The 16,382-nt window shown below is 41.5% G+C and overlaps 1 protein-coding gene across 1 annotated transcript; it reads left to right on the top strand.

The window, feature by feature from the left end:
* The first annotated feature begins 8,117 nt into the window (after nt 1-8,117).
* Nucleotides 8,118-14,590, top strand: LOC111219113 (solute carrier family 26 member 10-like). Its single transcript, XM_022741707.1, has 18 exons — nt 8,118-8,495; nt 8,874-8,984; nt 9,186-9,343; nt 9,475-9,639; nt 9,744-9,896; nt 9,992-10,074; nt 10,175-10,322; nt 10,419-10,532; nt 11,099-11,176; nt 11,267-11,362; nt 11,938-12,044; nt 12,362-12,431; nt 12,636-12,818; nt 12,945-12,999; nt 13,165-13,253; nt 13,362-13,416; nt 13,594-13,700; nt 13,805-14,590. The coding sequence occupies exons 1-18, from the start codon at nt 8,231-8,233 to the stop codon at nt 13,841-13,843; spliced, it is 2,076 nt and encodes a 691-aa protein (XP_022597428.1). The 5' UTR covers nt 8,118-8,230; the 3' UTR covers nt 13,844-14,590.
* Nucleotides 14,591-16,382: the final 1,792 nt, after the last annotated feature.

The raw sequence follows: 16,382 nt of genomic DNA, 5'->3' as shown, positions 1-16,382 counted from the left end.
ATTTGATGTGTTATGTTTTTTCTTCCTGTCCTGATTTTCCTCGCACGTTGTATGTCTGGTTGTATGTACTGTATTTGTTACATCTCCTGTTGGTGCTGTGTAATGAATTTAACTTTAAATTTGACTTCCACGCAGCTGGCTGCAGAAAAAAAGGCTCTGCTTATTAAAGTTTGTTGATTTGTAATTAAATTCTTATCACTGTCACTGATGTGTCACTATTGTACTTCTGCGTCCATCAGTCACTCACTTAGACAGGTCATCAGTCTACAGGCCTTGCCATTATAACATACTTAATACTTTGACCTGCACAAATAACTAATAACTATTCAACAGGCCTGTTTGGTCTAGTTGGCTACAGTTTCAATCTAAATGTCTCGTAAATACACTGTGCTTTTATGCATCAATCAGTGTTTTCAGAACTCCTTTCCTGAGCTATTGACATTTTGAACAAAAAAGAAGTAGAAAAAAAAAAATCAGGAGCGCCTCATCACAACCAGTGAGGTGGGGGGAGCCCCCAGGCTCTTGGCTTTGTCTGCCTGTTGAGTGGGGCCATCAGATAACAGCCAGGACAATGGCGCTCCATTCTGAGGGCTCTCTTAAATGAGCAGGAAGCAGCGGTGAGCGCCTAGCGGAGGCTTCTGGTGGACTCCCTGGGGTCCGCTCAGCCCTGACGGAGCACGCCACTGCTGAATGGCTGGAGAGCATGAGAGGAAATGAGAAGCTGGTGGCCACCCAGCCGGAGCCACGGGTGGCCTTTGATGCTGAATAAGTTCGGATGGGAGCAAGGGAAAGGTGATGGAGAAGCAAGAGGAGGAGAGAGGAGAGGAGAAAAACGGAAAGGAGAGGTGGTGGCAATGGGGAAAAGGAAGAGAGAAATGATGAAAGGAGAGGAGAGGAAAAATGTATATGTATGTATGTATGACCTGTGCCATTTTTTTTCATTGTATCATGCACGTGACACTCACCTGGCTTTATATTTTGTGATAATTTCTCAGCTAAAATACATGATAATCTCAAACAATGCATCCATCTTTCATCTTTCTTTCTGGTCAGCACACAAACAGACGATTTCTGCTACTTTGGCATCAGTTAGAATTTTCTGCATGTGACACTGATTTAAGAAAAGAGGAGATGCAATAAAAAGCACACTGCTGCCTAGAAATTCATCCACATTAACTTCATCCAATGTTTTTTTTTTCTTTTGTACAGTTTTTCTCTCTTGCACAATATGCAGTAATACAAAAGCCCTCTTTCTGGTTTGTCCTTTGTTCTCTGACCTCAAATGTGTGTGCATGAGTGATGGCATGGTGTGGCAGGAAGGTGACCACCAGTACAGCCCTGGGTCCACGTCTCCCCACCCTCCACCCTGCTGCTTTCAGCCTGGTACGTGCTGTGCAGGGTGTCTGGTGATGCAGCAGCCCTGTGAACCCCTTCATAGAGCTCTGACGTCAGGAGAATCCAGTGTTGGAATATTACTGAATGGTGACAGGGGTTACATAAGAGACTGTAAATGGATGTGATCACAACTGTAATAGAGTACTGTCCTGGACTGTGATTATTTATACTGTTTTATGCCCTGGATGAAGATTAAAAGATTACAACAGCAAATCATATTTTAATTGCATTAGTATTTATTAGAAAATAATGTTTTGGTTCTTTTTAAACCCTTTTGTGAAAAACTGTAGTGTAAAAAGATGTTTTAATCCTTAGTCTTAGTCTTCATTAAATGAAAGGTTTCTGAAGTTTTTGAAAGAAATACCTCCCAGTCATAATCAGTTTTTACCGTACGCACGTCTGCAAGGTGCATGGGAGAGGTAAGATGGTTTTAAACAGCAGTCAGCTTGTGTCAATCGAAGTATGTCGTCCATAGAGGAGCTCAAAATTAAAGGGTCACTTCACCCACATTCTGTACAGCTCTTAGTTACTGCACATGTACCTGTACATCTCTCTGGTCGTGCACAACAAGTATGATACTTGTACAGTTAGATGGATCTGTAATTTCATTCCAACATGGGATGCTTAGATTACTTTAGAAAAGCGTACTTGGAAAAGCCACAGAGTTTAGATTGATGCTTTATTGTGTATATTTTCACTTTTGAGAGAGGAAAGGTTCTGAGGCTAACGACTAACTGATGTATTTTCCAGATATAAAACTGTCCTGTGAGTTTTAGGACCAGCTCCCGTGCTGTGGCTTAATACTGCACAGTGGATGTGCCAGTGAACTGAACTGGGCTTTTTCTATGTAACCTCACAAAATACTGTAATGTAGTTAGCTAACATTGATGCTCCTTCGCCTCTGAAGTAACACTATATGTTAAGTAGTAAGCCTGTTAGCCAAATATGATAATGTTGGGGCTTATACCTTTGAACATATAAGCAGACTGTTTAATTATGCCCTCACATTTTTGCTGTTGGGTTTTTGATTTAGAAAGGTGATTAAAAAAAAAAAGACATTTGACTCCAAACTTCGCTAAGCTGTGATTGGACAGTTACTGTTTGAGGGAGATGATCAGCAGATGCTCAATTACAAAAACTATGAACGTTTTTCATTGGAACTACTTTCTCTATAGGTTTTGTAAAAACTGTGAAGTCAGTAACAGGGAGGTCTGTGGATTATTTAGAGTAACCAGGACACTTTCTGGAAAGAGATGTGAAATTTTAAATAATATTCTTAATGCTTTGAGCACCATAAATTAAATTCCACACTCCCATTGTGTTGGGGTAAAAGCAGAATATCTTAAGAGCCGAATGAAAGGAACCTGCATTGCTAGATAGCCTGCCATTAGAGGTAAAACACGGGAGGGTGGGTGGAGTGGGTGGGAGGGAACGTATATTAACTAGTAAAAGCTGTTGAGTCAACATGAGCCATGAGCACGACACACCTGGCCTGAACTCTGTATGAGGTAAGCCTGGCTGCACTGGTGATTCTCAAGGACCCACTCCATCAGAGTCTCACGCACAAGACAAAATACTAGAGTCACTATGGCAGATTTTTCCATCATTCTACACTTTCAAGAAACAGGTAGAAACTGTGCTAGTACTACAGATGTGCTGAACATTTTAAGATGGAGCCTGTTCTCTTTTCTAGCCCGCTATTTTATGTGCATGGCATCTGGGACTAATTATTCTTTTCTCTAGTGAACATAAACCAGTTATGAGAAATAATTTACAGCAGGGTGTTGCCTGAATGCTCCCAATGACAACACAAACGTTCCTTCGTTGTGTTGAATGCTATAAGTGCTCTACAGCTGAAAGTGAATCTAGAGTTGGCACAAGTGTTGAGGTGAAGCAGACAATGCAGCAGTGGCTCTTACAATGTGGTTCAAGGCTGTGTCGCCGTTGTGTACTTGAGCTGCACAATGCTTTGGCATGGGCTAGGAAGTGACACATCCCATAACCAGACTCTCCAGTCAACCCATGGCCTCTGTGGGTCAAAACAGCTCCCCTGCATGGTTTAGTAAATCTAGCTGCTATTCTGAAAGTGGCACAAATTGAACAACAAAACTGAGCAACAAAACTGCTGATGGCAGATTTTAAGGAGATTGTGAGGCAGCAAGAGTAACTTGGACTGTCGGACGGAAATATCCCGGATCAGACTAAACTAAAGTGAATGTGCGGCAGATGGAGGAAGGTCAGATGGGAATCCAGGTCTCACCTTTTGTTCTCTTCAGAAGACCGACAGGCTGCTTAGGCATGGCATTGTCCTTTTTATTGTCTGTTTTGGTATGGTTGGGCTTCAACATGGAAGAGCAGAAGAGATCACGCTCTTTAAAGTGCACTTCCTTTACCAGCAGCAGACCAAACAATTCCTGTACATACTGCACCCAGTGTTTAAACAGAGGGGAACGGCAGTATGATCATGTGCTGATCTAAGATTAAAACAGATTTGAGTCTTTAAATCATCATCTTTGTTGTTACCTTAATGAGAACACAAAACTTAATTGTGGAGGATGCTTTGTGAGCACACGCTGATGCACAGTTCCTCGGGGAGCCTGAAAGTAGGCGGGTGCTGCCTTACCCGCCCAGGAGATGTATGACCCAGATGTCTGATGAATGGACATGACCAGCGTAGGTGTGGTGGAGGTCAGGAGGCGTTCATCAAGAATGAACAGGAAATCAGCAACTCACTCCGAAACGTACTGGACTCACGCGAGTAACGTTTTAACAGGGAAGGTATGAAAGAAACGCTGAAATCCTTGATGCTTCACAACCATGCCTGGCCTCAGCTGTGTGAGGATTAGGGATATCAACACGGGAGGGAAATTCGCCACAGATCTTTGACAATAAGTAATTAGATTATAGTGTGTTGCCCTATAAATCAAGATATGGCTAATTACAGGTACAGTCAAGAACAGAAGAATTAGCATAGGAATAAAAAAAAGTCTTCAGTTAAAGAATGCAAGATTTGTTTGATTATTGTATTGCCTAAATAATAGAGCTTGACAAGCAACTATAAAATATGCACTTTTCGCCACACATCAAAGGGGCTGTTAGACAAATTCCTGGGTTGTGCTCAGCTCTTAACCCCTGCAGAAAACTTTGTATAGCGTGAGTGACAAATCACAACAAATTCATGAACCGACAGGAAGAATTCTTCTGAGAGGCATGATTCTTGAGGTCAAACAATGTAAATACCTGGACAGGCACTAATGGATGGAGAGGAGCAGAAAACGGAAAGGGATGGGAGAGGTAAGGAGACAGGGATACAAGGAGAGGCTTGGCTGCCAGCAGTCAGCCTCATAGACAAGGTCATTTCCAAAGTAACATGCCATGGGGGGTCGGGACAAGCAGCCCATAAAGCAGATAAAGAACAATAGCAGGAACTATAGGCCACAAAATGACTGGAGCCTCTCCCTGGCTGAGAATAATAGAAAGACCCTGTAAGATCAGGACACACACTCAGCATGAAGGAGACAGGGTGGATGAGATATTTTTATAATTTGATTAATGCTAATGCAACAAGCAAAGTGGGATCATGAGGTTATGCTGCCAAACATAACTACAGTTGCCATCAAAGTGTATGTTTTTACAAGCCTCTCGACACTGCGTAAGTGTTTTCTTCAGAAACATCAACACTGTAAATGGAAACACACACAACAGAGTGACAGAAAATGATTAATTTTTCGTCTAATTTTACACATTCAAACACTGGAAGTGATCTTACACAATGTGACTTCACATTTAAAATATGCATGTGTTGTCACACGAAAATGGTCATATCACTTGACACATTTTTAGTGCCCGCAAAAAGGTGCCGATACCCTGTTTCCCTTGGTGCCGTTGAGCTAATTGAACGCACACTGGATTGTATAAATGGCCTGTTGTGCCACACAGGTATTCACATTTTCATTGTTTGAATACATAAAGAGCTTGTCTGTGTTTTGATGGAGCAGAAGAGTTTTCGTCTAGTTTGGGGTTAACACTCCATATCCTTTTCTATTCAACACATTGTTCCTTTTACCACTGATTAATATCTTGTTTAAACAGCCCGCAGACACACCAGGCCGTCGGTATGTTCATAAATCCTCTGGAGCTGATCAACACAATGGCCCACATTCCTGGCATTTAAAGGAAGTTCCTTATATCACTGCATCTCCTCTCCACCAGAGACACAGAAATTCTAGGAATATGACACTGGAACAAAAACAACTCTCTACATGCATGTCTGTTTATTTCATTTAGTTGAAAACATTAGTGAGGCAAGAACACATCACACTTTGGAGGGTGTCCATCCGGCGTTTTACCTTTGTAAGGCGTCGCTGGACCTCGCACCTACACCTTGTTCGACTCCAGTTACATGTTCGGCAATGTTTTCTCTAGCGTGGAATAACAACAGCACAGACAAAATTTGGGTCTACATTAGCCATTGTTTTCCTTTGTTAAATTTAGAATCAACAATCATTAGTCATTAGAAAGAAATGGAGACATTTATCAGGGTTAAATCATTTGACCTGTCTCCTACATTGTCGCTGTATGTGGGATTACCAAAACCCCCTCCGCTAATTATGGCTTCATCTGGGCTGATGAGGTGTCATGCTGTATAAAAATCAAAATGATTTAATATCCGTAATATATTAACAATAAATCAAATGACTATATATGTAGTTGCGGTGATGAACTTACAGTTATCATCCAGCTCTACAGAGCGTTTAAGCCCCTTTTAGCTTGTTGTTTTGGTTTGATACCAGCACATTTTCAGACTCAATCTAATTTCCAGCAGAGGCCTCTTCATTTTCACATTTTCCTCTGAAGTTGGTGAGAGACCAAACAGAGCTAAATGGAGAGTGAATATTGAATTTACTTTTATCAGGTGGCAATCAGAAAAAAGGTCTCGTAATGAATGTTAGCGTTGCCCCATGTCTGCTGGATGCGTAAATAATGACATAATAGTTACATAAGAGCTATCACAGCTTTTTAAGGTGAACAGTACCAGCTTGTCATGGAGTCTTTTTTTTTCATTTTTGCTTTCTAAAGTTTGAATTATGCAAGCAGATAAATGTCTGCAAACTTGCTTGCAGACACTAGCTTTCAGAGAAGCCGACACACATCCTCAATGTCAAACACATGTGTGGACCTGCACATCAAGCAAGTCCATTTAACTCATCTCTCTCTGGACGTGGAGTGGAAAAGCAAGTGTAAACGTACAAGTACAAAAGGAAACCACTTGAATGTATCTGATCACGTTCGCCTACGTGCAGCCTGGAGAGTGTACAATGCTAGCTTAAGCATCATTAAACATAAAGGTTAAAAAAGTATTATGTTACAGCATTTATAGTATATTGTCTCATCTGTGTGATGAACAGCGTACTCTGTAAACCACACTGTCTGCTCGTGTTCTTGTTAGCTGGCTGGATGGTCGATGACATTTTCACTTTGTATAACAACAAGGTAAAACAACTTCACAAATGCAATACCAGACGCGATACCACGTTTGCTTTGATGCGTGGTAAGGTACATTTTGAGTTTCCTGCTTTAAACACTCTGCCCTTCAAGTCAAAGTCTGGACCCATTCAAACCAGAATCCTTGGGTGTTGTCCTGCGCAACAATAGAAAATGGTGGCACTGCCTGCACTGCCTCACGTAGCCTAATGGGATGGGAGACGTCATTCATGAGATGGGAGAGGTTCATTCACCCAAATCTGGGCTTGAACCAGAGATACATTTTCCATTTCCTATGTTTCATATTTGCCAGAGTCAGATTGAACCTCTCTTGAGATTGTGATTTCCTTCTGCCTCATGCTTACTCATACTTTCAAAAAAACCCTCTATATTTTGATCATATCTGATGGTTAGATTTCCTGAGCTGCATTTTGCAAAACGATATGCTATTGGCAATAGACATATTGATCCTGTTTTATCTGTTTTAATCTTGTATTTATCCAAAGCTCCCTTGTATTCACTCCTGCCTGACAAAGAACAACATCTCACTCATCGCACACCATCTCTGATCAGAGTCAAGGTGTGGTTTGATCCATGAACCAGACTGCCATGTGTGATTGAGTTTCACAGGGGGTCTCATGGGTACCAGACTCTCTTTCTCATAGCTACACAGTTTAAACTCCCACCCATTACAGACATCCATCCTTCTCGGAAATGAACCCCTCGCTAACAGACATGGTTTGAGGTTACACCTCATCTCCACCAACAATATGACTTTGATCCCTTTAGGCGTTTCACAGTGCTATACATTGTATGACTTAATTGTGCCTCCTCTGAGCTTGTACCTCCCGCATAGCTCTCAGGAGGCAGGACATAAGGGAGGATAGGGCTGTGTGAAAGGTGATTATGGTGTGTGTGTGTGTGTGTGTGTGAGAGAGAGAGAGAGAGAGAGAGAGAGAGTTTGGAGGGAGGGGCTGTGAGTGAAGGAAAGGCAGATTGTGTGTCTGAAGTTCTGCTTTCTGTTGAAAAAAAAAAGAAAAGAAGAAACCCTTTAGCAGTAGGACCCAGAGGACTTTTGAAGGAAAAAATGGACCAGCACACCTTTATGTTTTCTGAGGCAGGACAAAGATGTGTGTGTGTGTGTGTGGGGGGGGGGGGTCAGCACTGTAACAAAAAAAGGTTGAGCTTTGAGCCATGTCATTGGCTACGGAGAGTCTGACAGGAAAATGCAATGGCTCTTGAGGTCAGGGCAGAGTCTGCTATATATGTATTGCAATAGACAACAACTTTACTGACTCTACAACGGCGCTTGCATGGTGAACTGTCATCACTCGTCTCAACAGGGGGCAACATGAGCGCTTCTGTGGCCGTGTACAGGGACATTTACACGGAGGACCGCTTCAAACAGGCCTACGGCTCCGAGGAGAGCACGAATGGAAGTTTGCGGCTTCGGGAGAAGCTCGCCGGGAGGTGCAGGTGTTCAAAGCGAGCCTTCCTTCACCTGTTGAGGGAGAGGGTCCCCATTTTCAACTGGCTGCCGAGATACAGGCTCAAGAAATGGCTTTTGGGAGATACCATAGGGGGACTGACCGTCGGTATCCTTCACATTCCGCAAGGTGAGTAAGAGGAGAGAGAGGTGCAGTCTAATGTTACCAGAAAGAAGAAAGCAATCTAGTTTTCCCTTGTGTTATTTCATTTAGAATTTCATTCATTTGTGTTTAATTCTTCTTAGAATCATCTAAGCCCAGGATTTTATAATAATAGTACCACAATAATAATAACGATAATGATAATAAAAACATATAAACTGCAACTATAAGGTCAAAATTTACATTCACAGAGGAGATAAACACAATTCTTTTTTTGTTGTTGTCTCCAGTTAACTCTGTACATGCTTCAGCCTCATAAGGGACAGATTTTACATTGTAAACACAGATGAAGAGAACACGTGTGTTTATTGATAATCTGTCCTTTTGAATGCCCCTCTGAAACAGGCATGGCTTTCGCTTTACTCACATCAGTGGCACCGATATTTGGCCTTTACACCTCCTTCTTCCCCGTGGTCCTCTATATGTTCTTTGGCACAGGTCGCCATGTGTCCACAGGTAAGACTCCTGCCCACATAACAGCTATTGTATTCACTAGAAAAACATAAGGGTCATTGTTTTAGTCAACGTGGGTGATGTCTTTGTTTTATGGACAATACTTTAAAGGGTTACATCATCTCATGCAGGCTTTTCTGATTAAGTTTAAGTGTCGGCCACAATGTTTTTCCACTGTTACTGAGACGACAGGTCTTCTTTCAGGTACCTTTGCTGTGGTGAGTCTGATGACTGGCTCTGTGGTGGAGCAGCTGGTTCCCACTCCTCTGGAACTGAACTCAAGTTCGTCTGAAGCAGCTGACTTTGAGGCCCAGAGGATTGGAGTGGCCTCAGCCGTGGCGCTCCTCTCGGGAATCATTATGGTAAGACAGAAAACACCAAAATGAAATAATAATGCAAAAGAGACGGCGGATCTTTTCTGCTCGTTAAGACGATCAGACGAAGCCTGACTCCGACGCAGCCCGTAATGCCGTGTTAATCTCCTGTGCCCCAGCTCTGTATGTGTGGTCTTCAGCTGGGCTTCCTGTCCACGTATCTGTCAGAACCAATTGTCAAGGCTTTCACCAGTGCTGCTGCCTTCCATGTCACCATCTCGCAGCTGCAAAGCATGCTGGGGCTGCGGCTCCCTCGCCACACTGGGACCTTCTCCCTCTTCAAGGTAAGCAGTGCTTCACAATGAGGTACTGATGCTCAAATCTATGACGTTACTATTCGGGCATTTAGTTTTCTGTTTTCTCACGGCTCACTGACTCGTGTGTTCAGACTGTAGCGTCCGTGATGGAGAACCTGCCTCACACCAATATGGCCGAGCTGCTCATCTCCATGGTGTGTTTGGCTGTCTTGGTCCCGGTTAAGGAGATCAACATGCGTTACCGGCAGCGCCTTCGAACACCCATCCCTGTGGAGATCCTCACGGTTAGTCGGGTGGAATTATGAACGCTGTGTGTTTATGTAATATTTACAGCATAACTAAGAAGAGCTAAGGTATGGTTTCATGCTTCATTCTTCAGGTGATTGTTGCTACAGGTGTGGCCTATGCCTCCTCGCTGGACTCCTCTTACAACATTGAGATAGTTGGCCACATCCCAGCTGGGTAATAAAAATAAAAATAAAATAAAATAAAATCAAAATAAAACACTGATGAGCTCAGTCGCCTCAATTTAGTTTGACTTTTGATTCTCTCTCATCCTCAGATTTCCAAAGCCGCGGATGCCTGCCTTGCACACTTTCCCTGACATTGCTGGAGACACAGTAGCCATAACATTTGTTGGTTACGCAGTGTCGGTCTCGCTGGCAATGATTTATGCTGATAAACATGGATATTCCATACATCCCAACCAGGTAACGTAAGAGGATGTCACAGCTACTTGCTGAGGTGTTAAATAAATTCTCACCGAATCCGTTAACTCTCCGTGTTGAACCTGTGTTTGCTTTCAGGAGCTGCTGGCTCACGGTATCTCCAACACCATATCCTCCTTCTTCAACTGCTTCCCCAGCTCAGCCACGTTAGCCACCACTAATATACTGGAGAGTGCTGGAGGATACACACAGGTACATGATACACAGCGACTTCTTTGCATCTTGTCGAGTCATACTCACAAGCCACTGCTAGGGTCTTAACGGTACAAGAAGCAATTCAAATGTAAACAGAAAGGTTACATTAAGGTAGTAAAAAAAAGAAAAGACTTGATTATTGGAACCGTCACTTCCAAACTGATTGAAAGATCATTTAAAATAAAGACAAACACCACAAGTAGATTTAAGTTATGTCTACTGATGCTTTAACCACAGCAGCAAAACAGGCCTATACATTCTATTGAGACCAACAGAGAAATACAAATGCTGATCTTCCTTGTATAACTCATTGTTCAAGTATGTATGTTTATTTAACAGCTTAAGGTTTTATAAACTCTAATCCACTTGACATTTATAAATACATTTATATTTGACTGTTTTATGATTTGTTTGCATGCCAATGCTAAAAAAATGCTCCAAATAAGGAGCAAAACTTATACGTGACATTTGGATTTTCAGTAAGGGGTGTTTATTGTCTGTGTGTGTGTGTGTGTGTGTGTGTGTGTGTGTGTGTGTGTGTGTGTGTGCGCGCGCTCCTGCAGCTCTCCGGCTTGTTTACTAGTCTGGTTGTTCTGATTGTCCTGCTGCTGATTGGACCACTGTTCTACTTCCTACCCAAGGTGCGTTTATATGTTTGCATCTCTACAAACATGGGGCAGCGAAAGAGAGAGGGAAAGTTCACTCACCTCATCCTTTATCTCTCTCCTCAGGCAGTCTTGGCATGCATCAATGTCACCAGCCTCAGGCAGATGTTTCTGCAGTTCCAGGACTTACCTGAGCTGTGGAGAATCAGCAAGATTGACTTTGTAAGGCCATTTATTAGCAATATGAGACATTATAGTGTGTTCTGCAATGTGGTCCCTGTGCATTAGAATAAAACACAAGAGAGATGGTTAATTTGCTCCCCAGCTAATTTAATTAAAAAATAATAACCGCATCACATAATAGATCGTTATCATCCTGGTTGGAGTGTGAGAGTTATCTGGAGTGAAAGATTTTCCTTACGCAAATTGGAGTTGAAATGGCATCACAGGAAAACTGTTGGACTTCATTCTTGCTATTATTTCAAAACATCTGTTCTTCAAACAGTTTGTATCAGCTGCCTGGTGACAAATTGATGATGCATGTATCTTCAGACAATAATAGATAGATGGATAGATAGATAGATAGTCAGACATAGAAATGTCACAGTTGCAAGGTTATTTGAAATAAACACTCCTGCAGCCAGCACAGGTAGCACACCAGATGAATCACCTTCACCCTTCCCCTTTCACACTGATTGCTTGGCTGGCATTCACCATATTTGTCACTGACATGCTTCCATTGTCAATTGTTGCACCCTGACACGACTATACATATTTGTGGTCCTGTCTCTGTATAGCTGGTTTGGTTGGTAACCTGGCTGTCTGTAGTGGTACTTAACGTGGACCTTGGCCTCGCCATCGGAGTGGTTTTCTCTATGATGACTGTCATCTGTCGCACACAAAGGTACATTTTCCATTCCCTCTGCACAATGTTAATATTATGATGTGCTCTTGCTAAATTCTCTGTTGTGAGAATATACCATGTACATCTGAGAGCTCTCAACATGAACTGACATCACACTCATCTGCAGCAGAGAGTTATGTTTAAGTGTGTTATAGGGAGTGTGTAAAGACTCAGAAACAAGGACATGAATCCTCTTCTAGTAAAGGACACTTTGAGGTTTTTTTTTGGAGACACATGACTTAATGTCTGCTGGCTCAGTAGATCATGTATGATAATGTGCCACTTTAATTTAAAATTGATGACTCATGACTCAACAGGGCTGGTTGTTCGGTACTTGGCCGGGCAAGCAACACAGAAATTTACAGACCTCTGGAGAACCACAGCAAGGTGAGAGGACACTCCTGTTGTTGAGCTTTCTGGGTATCATTCCTTGCAGTATGTGCAAATAAACAATGCACGTCAAGACACTTTGAGCTCATTTAGCTTAACTTTGAGGCACATAAAATCTTAATTTCTTATTCAACCAAGAAGCGATAATGCAGGACGGATAGCCCCCAAAATGATGTTGAGGTGATGCTGGTTTTCTTTCAGTGCTATGAGGTGCCTGGAGTGAAGATCCTGACATACAACGGGCCCATTTACTACGGCAATCGTAGTTTCTTCAGGGAGGAGATGAGCAGGCTGCTGGGCCTGACGCCAGAGAAGATCCGCAGCTGGGAGAAGGCCAGGAAAGCCCTGGAGAAACGGGAGAGAGAGGCCACCATCAACACTGTGGTAAGCTTACTGCAATCACTGAATGAGAGGAGATCAAAAAAAAGATACAGATTTTAAAGTTTACGTACTCTGTAAAATCCAATTTAATGTCATATTTCTCATTGTTTTTCCCCATTCATTGTTCAGGAAAGAGGCATCGCAAACACATCTTTTAACTCAGAAAACGAGTTCTTTAAATCAGGTAAGCAATGACTTTTATTGTAGCCTGTGTGCACGATACTAAATATGCATGCAGTTCCAAAAACTACTACTATTCTACAAGCATTGTTAATTCTAGCCTATGTTTTTATTATATTACCCTATTTACATTTTCAACGAAAGCTACAATTTCTTTTTGGTTCTGCAGAAACCTCTGAGAGTGATGTCCAGGCAGTGTTAATCGACTGCAGCAGCGTGACATTTGTCGATGTTGCTGGAGCCAGACTCTTTACACAGGTCAGTCTGCTAAAGCGTGACATGATGCGCAACTTGGCTGTACAGGCTTCTCTCCATTTGTTTTTTGCATTTTGTCAACATGATCAAATTGATTTTGGCTTTTCACAGATGTGCACTGAATGCCAGAAAGTTGGAGTTCATGTGTATTTGGCAAACTGCAATGGTAAGACCTACGTATCAGTATGACTTCTTTACCTTTGGTTTCTGTTATATTCTCTGTTTATGCTACTTAATTCAGAGTTTTTATTTTTTATTTTTAGAGGGATGATATTAACATATTACATTTGTCAAAATCCACCTGTATGGAGTGAGTACTGATCAATGATTTCTGCCTCCTCAGAGAGTGTGTTAAAGATCCTAACGTCAAGTGGTCTAATGAACTACATGAACCCTCAACATATTTTCGTCACTGTTCATGATGCAGTGATGTATATTCAACAGCAGAAGGTAAGCTGGAAAGCAGACACTTTTTATAATCATGCAAGAGACGTTGATGTCTGCTTACTGAGATTGTTGTGAACAATTAATGATACTAGTGTTGTCTGCCTTAGGAAAAACCTCCAGAGAACACCATGACTGTTTGGGTATGAGGCATGAGGACAGTGACGAGTCGTGCTCCTTTCAACCAAGTGTCTGGGACCAAAATGGCAGATGGCATTATGGCCTCTACATTTGTATTATTAGCCGAGACCATGTCTCTCAGCTGTATAGGAGCGCTCCAGCCTTTGGTCCAGATTGTACTGTATACCAGTGTTTTAAAGAACAGTAGCCTGTTGTAGCACTATGTCATGAATTTAAATAATTATTACATTACAGTGTTACCAGTGTTCTCACAGATATTGGGCTCACTCTTGGCACACTTTAATCTGATACTAGCAAATCGTTCACAGATTCATATAGAACAGACAAATCATATATTTAGCATAAACAAACCTGAAGAAACAAATATATAATGTTCGACTTATGACTATAAAACTGTATATGACAGATATTGTTGTTTATTATTGTCATATATGCTGGAACATTACCATTAGTAATATTTATTTAGTTTCTGTGTTTGCAATACAGATAAATACACATAAGTGCACTGATTAGTTTGTTAAAATGCTTTGTATATTTATATCTTTTGAAATATGTGCTTGAACATGCGGATATGTACAGTAAATGCCATCACATACTGCCTTAAAGCATTCTGTCTTTTAACTCCGGAGAGACTGCACAAAATATTTTGTAAATGACTTTTGTATTTGTCAGCAAATGTGACATCCAGTGGCTGTTTTGACAATAAATGTATCTCAAAAAAAACTTTGCAGTGAATCAAAACTGAGTTTAATAAATGTCAGAAAATAGCCGGGTTATAGGTTTCTTGGGTTAGTGTGGTTATTAAATATGAATACGTTTTAGGTGGAAACACAGTGTGGAATGTGAAGCATGCCACTCTGTCAGATTTTGAAGACAGAAGAAGAGCAGTCTTTGTTTTTGGTGAGGTGCTGTAGACCTGTGTGTCTGCACTGAGATATGAAAAAAGGAAAAATACAGGATTCAAATGACAACAAAGACAAAGGAAATTTTGCAGCAGCAAAGAATAAAATTGGGAGAGAAGGACCATCAGTCATCTGTCCTGGAGAATGATGGTTTTCTGCAGCTAGACTGGTGTCAATAAATGCGTGTTTTCATAAAAGCTCACTACATTAGATTAAACTGTATTTCCACCATTTTCCAGGGCATTTACACATGTTATTAGATGTTCAAGATATGTTTTACCAGAGGCTGTCATTGTCATAACTGTAATAGAAAGTGATGTCTTACCTCACCACCATGCTGCCATCTGCTGTCCAACAGTTAAAGGTTTCCCATCTACTGCTCCCCGCCGTAAACCTGTTACCTTGACCTGATAAAACTATATGTAGTGTGAGTTCAAAACCAGGACAAAAAAAAAGAAAAAAAAAAAACTAATTATTTCCCTGCTTGATGTTAGATAGCCAAGTTATTAATTTTTTCCAGTGCATATTTCAAAGAGGCCTCAAGACACTGTACCCTTTGGGTTTTCCCTTTAAAGCTCAAGGAGTGTTTCACTAATTGGCAGGAAGTAGTCCACTTCAATTAAAACATGGTACAAGGCTCTGGCCAAATGTTTACTAAGCCAGATTCTACCGGCAGACCTACTAACGTGTACACACACACACGCACGCACGCACACACATACACACACACACACACACACACACACACACACACACACACACACACACACACACACAAGGAAGGTCAGCAATCTAATGACAAAGCTTTGATTCACCTATGAAAATGTGCTTACAGGTGTGGTTGTAGAAATGGGGGTATTGAGCACATGGTTACAGTGGTTCACCCAAACATAATCAAATGAAAAAAGAAAAGATACGAAAAGAAAGAAGTCATTTTCATTTGAGAATAATTGTCGGTAGCTCTGGCTTATTTCAAACACTAAGGACAAGAAAGATAAGAGAGAAAAAAAAAACACAACGAAACAAGTGATCCCTGTCTTGTCTAATTAATAAAACTGAAGTGGAAATGGTAAAAAAAAAAGAAAGTAGGAAGTTACTGTAAAATGTGGTAGAAAATGCAGACTCTATTCCTGTCAAGAGTGTTCATTATTAGTATGAAGCAATGCTACCACTGATACTATTACCATCTCTACTGGTACTACTACTACTACCACCACCGCTACTAAAAATGGTAATTTTAGGCACCTTACTGCAGAGCAGGAGGTAGTTCATCTAGCAGCCAATGGCATTTTAGCCTGGTGCTTTGTCTCCATCTTGTGGTGAAGTGTTGGAATGAAAGCAGGTTTTTTTTTCTGACGTCACGTGATTTGCAAGGGACAAACTGAAATCGTCCATGCTCAGATACTTAACTCAAGTAAAAGTACTAAAACGGCCATGTAAAACATAACATTTTTAGACTGTTAATGCCACAGTGTACAACCATAATTTTACTGCTGTAACTTGAGTTGGAGCTTCTTTTAAATGCCCTTTGTAGAGTGAAGTAGTTTTGTCAAGTGGATCCCAACCCAGGGGTCGGCCCCCCTCCAAAAGGTCACAACATAAATCCGAGATGAATAATGTACGGAAGCTGAGAAAGGCCATACTA

Source organism: Seriola dumerili, unplaced genomic scaffold (genome assembly GCF_002260705.1).
Source record: "Seriola dumerili isolate Sdu_G_001 unplaced genomic scaffold, Sdu_1.0 BDQW01000056.1, whole genome shotgun sequence".
NCBI lineage: Eukaryota > Metazoa > Chordata > Actinopteri > Carangiformes > Carangidae > Seriola > Seriola dumerili.
The sequence above is the reverse complement of the archived record's forward strand: the minus strand, read 5'-3'. Positions and strand labels throughout refer to the sequence as shown.